Source organism: Mesitornis unicolor, unplaced genomic scaffold (genome assembly GCF_000695765.1).
Source record: "Mesitornis unicolor isolate BGI_N332 unplaced genomic scaffold, ASM69576v1 scaffold19732, whole genome shotgun sequence".
In the NCBI taxonomy this organism is placed as follows: Eukaryota; Metazoa; Chordata; class Aves; order Mesitornithiformes; family Mesitornithidae; genus Mesitornis; species Mesitornis unicolor.
In genome coordinates, this window is record NW_010167360.1 from 54033 (window position 1) to 58844 (window position 4812).

Consider the following 4812-nt stretch of genomic DNA (forward strand, 5'->3'; position numbering starts at 1 on the left):
GTCATCAGGCCTCTCCTGTCCACGGTTCCAACACACACTCACCCTAAATCTCCACCTTTTGGTACCGTATTGAATGCAGCAGTGAGATGGTAAAGATTCCAGGTACTCCCATGTTTCTGGAGCAAAGGTACTGTGTATTTAATTTAATGAAAGTCCTAATAAATGAACCATCAACAATCTCAGCAAAACTTAACAGCTCTGCAAAAGCATTCAGAAACACCCCATGCTGTGCAGTTCACTCCCCTTCAGTCAGACCCTGGCTTGGCTACTTCTCGCACACGCAGTGGACTAATAAACAGGTTTACATTAGTAGGTCACGATCAAACCACCAAATCAGAAACTGGTAGGATCCTCTGGGGTCAACACAAAAATCACATACAAGTTTAACTAAATACATTTTAATAGGACATCGTTAAATCTCATGAGGGCTAAAAAACACAGATCTTAGGTACTTGGGTTGGCAAATAAAGACAAGAATACTAAGAAGCATTTTCCACCATTTACTCATTATCAAAAATATTTTTCAACTCTTCTTGCAAAACAAAAACAGAAAAGTACAGACTGGACACGTACATCACATTTTTCTTCCTATGGCTTTAACCCCCCACCCTGCCCACCCCACAGAAAAGACGGGGGGAGAAACAAACCAAAACCAACAAAAAGATCTGACCACGTTCACAGAAGATGACACCAGGTACACTACAAAACAAAAGGAGGTGTCATTTGTGTCCAACGCTTTTTGCTTATTTCTTAGGTGAGGAACCATCATTGTACGTGCTTTGTGCCAAATCAAAACGCACCTAACGCCAGGTCAGAAAGCGCCGCAGGGTGAATAAAGGGAAGGGTGGAAGCAGTAAAGTAACTCAAGAAATCCACGTACTACTTAACATGCTGCTGAAACAGGAGTTGCCTTTTAAATCAGAAGGTGATGTTTTGTGTTCTAGTCAGACCACGTTCAATTTGTGCTGTATCATTCAAAGAGGAGAAACTTCTGCTTTCCAGGTAATTTTTGAGGCTGCCAATGAAGCCTTAAATGCAAGACTGAGTTCTTCCGCTCGTACTCCTCTTTAGGGACTACAGTGGGATAAACTATTTTTGCTTAAAGCTGAATTCCTACAGAGGTACTTTCCTTTTAAGACTGGGATAAGCTCTTGAAAAACTGTGTGTTATTTTTGCATTTTGGGGCCTTTCAGCCCAGGTTGAAAAGCACTGACCTTCCAAAGCTACTTCCAACATATTAACGACAAATGAGATCAGTTCTTGGTGGGGTTATACAGCTTACTGTGCCTCCCAACAACCATCCAAAACACCCGACCTCAGACAGCAGCCCACCCTCTGCCCCAGCCGAAAGGTGCCTCACAGCAGAGCTGCCCCGAGGGGACGGGCTCAGGTCTGTCTGGTACAAACGGAATAAAGGAACACCCCCTCAGCGGTGATCACTGCTGGGAAGGCTCTGAGCATCCCCGACACCGACTGGCAGCAGAGGAACCAGCCAAGGAGTCTCTGTGACCCACAAAACCCTCTCTTTTCTAGAGGCAACAGCAGTAAAATCACCAGGAACTGAAAAAAAACCCAAAACTAATTTAAAAAAACATTACAAAAACCCTGGAGCCCTCTTTGTGCACAAGTACTTCTCTTTTCCCAGCCAGAACAGTCGGTAATGTCAGACCACCGGAGCTGGCACAGAGGGCACAACGGATCAGGAACCTGGCCTGGGGAGCTGCCAAGGAGTCAACAAAAAGGATGATTATGGTCAAGGGGACGGTGCAGCCGAGTCAGTGTTCAATGTTTGTATCTCACCAACTGATCCCCCTGACCCTGGGCTGCAGACCGGGCTGCTTTTTGGGCTATTTGCTTTCTCAATGTCTTTACTAATTTTTTTTTTTTAATTTTTCAATTGCTCCATAGAGTAGATAATTTCTGATTGTGAGAACTGGTTTTCTACCCTTTTCAGACTGCATTCTCCAGCTCAGTGCTGTGCTTCCTACAGGAACATGAGGTGATCTTCTCATAGTGGTGACTGTAACCGAGAATTGCTTTTCTGCATCACAATCTAGCACGGCTTAGATGGACTAACTAGAGACCGCTTCTCTACATTTAAGCAGAAGCTTTGACTGAGCACAAAGCATGACCAAGTACAATGAGGTCAGTATATTCCTTGCCAAAGATCTCGTGATAAAATCATTTACATCAGCAATTGATCTCAAACTATGAGGTGCTGTAAGAACTAAAAACAGTTTTAGGGTAACTCCTCCATTATCTGCAACTATTTCCCAGACACTAATACACATAACATAGCAATGAAAAACACTTGATACAAGTGATCTAAACGCAGGAGCTCCAGCAAGTTAAACAGAACCATAGCTGCCTTAAAACTGTAGCAGTTCCCCTCCTGGCGGCAGGGAAAAGAAAGAAAGGTTCAACAGTCGTATCTCATGTCTATAGCTTCATCCAAACTTTTCTCATCGTGTGTACTGGCAGCTAGAAACGTAGTTACTGGTGACCCTGTCACATTGATTACACTGGTGCTTGTGCTGGCATTGCGCACCGCAATGCTTGTCACATTAATGCCCAAAGTAAGCCTAGTCTGCTCCAAGGCCTTTTCTGGCACTGCAAATGCCTCCAGCTTCTTCTCCCCATTAGCCATGTATGAGTTTTGGCAGCCGCGGCATATGCAGTCAAGGCAGGCTTTGCGGTTAGAGTAGCAAGGGCAGCGTTGGCCACGGCATGTAAGAACACTTGGATTTTGGGTGGCACGACCACATTTACACCCTTTCTTTTCTTGTGGCTTTTTATACACAGTTTTTGTTGGGCTTCCTGGCATAACGTTACTGCTAGGAACTTTCTCCTTTGCCTTGTCTTTTGTTTTCAGCACCCCCGGTTTGGCTTTCGGGTGAGATTTCTTAGGGGCATGTTCTAAATTCTTTTTCATGCTTTTGTTAGACAGGAGCACAGTTTTACTGATTTTGGGAGTGGTGCCTCCGTTAGGTACAGTTGCAATAGGCTGCAAAGACATTTTATTTTCCTGTTTCACCGTTACAGGAGCTGACGCTCCCAGTGTTGGGCCGCAGATGATGCTGGAAATGGGGAGAGGTTGCACCTTTTCGCTGTCGCTTTCTGATCGAGATCGCTTTCTGTTTAACTTAACTACCTTGGGCGTCGCCGCTGTACAGGAGATGCCGTGAGGAGAAGCATCTGTGGACATGAAAATGTTATGGCTAAGAGGTGAGGGAGAAAGCTGCAGGAAAGGGCCATTAGTCATGTTTGCTTCCAAGCTGGGCTGCAAATTAGAATCACAGACTTCAGTGTTTGAAACGGTTTCTAAGCTCCGGAGAACTTCCTCGACGCTGAGGAGGAGCGAGCCGCCCGGTTTTATATCTTCACTGAAGCTGCAGATGTCGATGCCTGTCGTGCACAAGTCACTCGTGGAAACTGTGTCGCACACCGGCTGCAGGCTGCTGGAGAGGTCTTCAGTTTTAATGTACTCGCCAGTGCTACAGACATCAATGGTGTTCGCGTGCTCGGGAGAAGGAATATTCACTCCCAGTTTATCTACTGAAAGCCCATTACAATTGGGCAACCCGTTGATGACAGAACCTCTGATATCAATGTTGTGTGTGCTTTCAGGTATTGACGTAAAACTACCTGGAGGGTCGGTGGCGAGTTCGGAGGTGGAAGGTACTGGGGAATGTGTCAGACACAAAGCCAAGGCTGCATCGGAAGGTTTTTCTGTCTCTTCGTGGAGTGGTGACCCATCTTTGAGCAAAGCCAAGAGATCTGCAGAGCAGTCAACTGCCTGGATAATATCTCGTGCCAGCGGAGTCTGCGTTATGTATTCGCAGAGCTTCTTATAGCAGTTCACCAAGATACTGAGCTGCTTATTCTCCTCAAACTGTTCGTAGTCCTTGCACCAGCTACATGACGGTTTCATCATCATCTTCTTGCCTTTACAAGTTTTGCAGACATAATGCTGACACGTGGAGTTGGTAGGAGCAATAGGGTCTTGTAGCAAATTGCCTAAGGAAAGAAGAAAGAGAGAAATTACAACGCGCTCAAGTCAGGTTTCCAGGATAGCATGGGGTACGTTTTTTGTACTATCAAAAAAAGGCCTGAAAAAGTTCAGTAAGTCACAAGAAAATGTACCATGCAAACAGAGCCTGTCAAAACTTCCACAGCTGCCATACCTAGGTTTAGAACAACATTAAATTAAAAATAAACCCACACCATAATCTGTTGTAGTACTACAGCCTGTAGAAACACTCAACTAAAAAACTACTGATCCCCTTGTGCCCTCAGCAGTTTCTTCCACTGAAAAAACGACAACACACAGATGATTTCTATGAATTGACCAAAAGTGCAACAGTAAACCCCCATGAAGAGCTACTGCAGAGCTTTTAATGAAATCTGCAAGAACAAATGGCAACAGAGCAGAGAGAAACTCTAAAAGGAATGTAAAAATACTGAAATATCGACCCCAAACGGAGAGAAGACACAGCAGACTTTGTTTTACTTTTCACGTAGCCGGGACTGAAAATAGAGCCCAGCTTTGTGACAGTCGATGCCATGGATAAAGCACAAGTTTTTAAACTTTGCAAGGAACAAAATGCTGAGTGGATGCCACGAATTCTTTACAAACACTGAAGAACACACCTAGCATCTATCCGAATTGTTAACAAGTCTACTGCTCTCGATAGACCGGTCTCGTGCCAAATCACAAGGCAACCATCGGCACGTCCTGGGGAGCGGTAGCTCCTGGCTTTCCAATTCACAGACACATCAGTGAGGTAATACTTAAAACAGTGGTGCTGTCAG

At 44.9% G+C, this 4812-nt stretch overlaps 1 protein-coding gene across 1 annotated transcript; it reads right to left on the bottom strand.

Moving 5' to 3' along the window:
- Window positions 1-2005: 2005 nt before the first annotated feature.
- MSL2 (male-specific lethal 2 homolog (Drosophila)) lies at window positions 2006-4192 on the bottom strand. The gene has a single exon (XM_010178673.1). The coding sequence runs from the start codon at window positions 3935-3937 to the stop codon at window positions 2420-2422; it is 1518 nt and encodes a 505-aa protein (XP_010176975.1). The 5' UTR covers window positions 3938-4192; the 3' UTR covers window positions 2006-2419.
- Window positions 4193-4812: the final 620 nt, after the last annotated feature.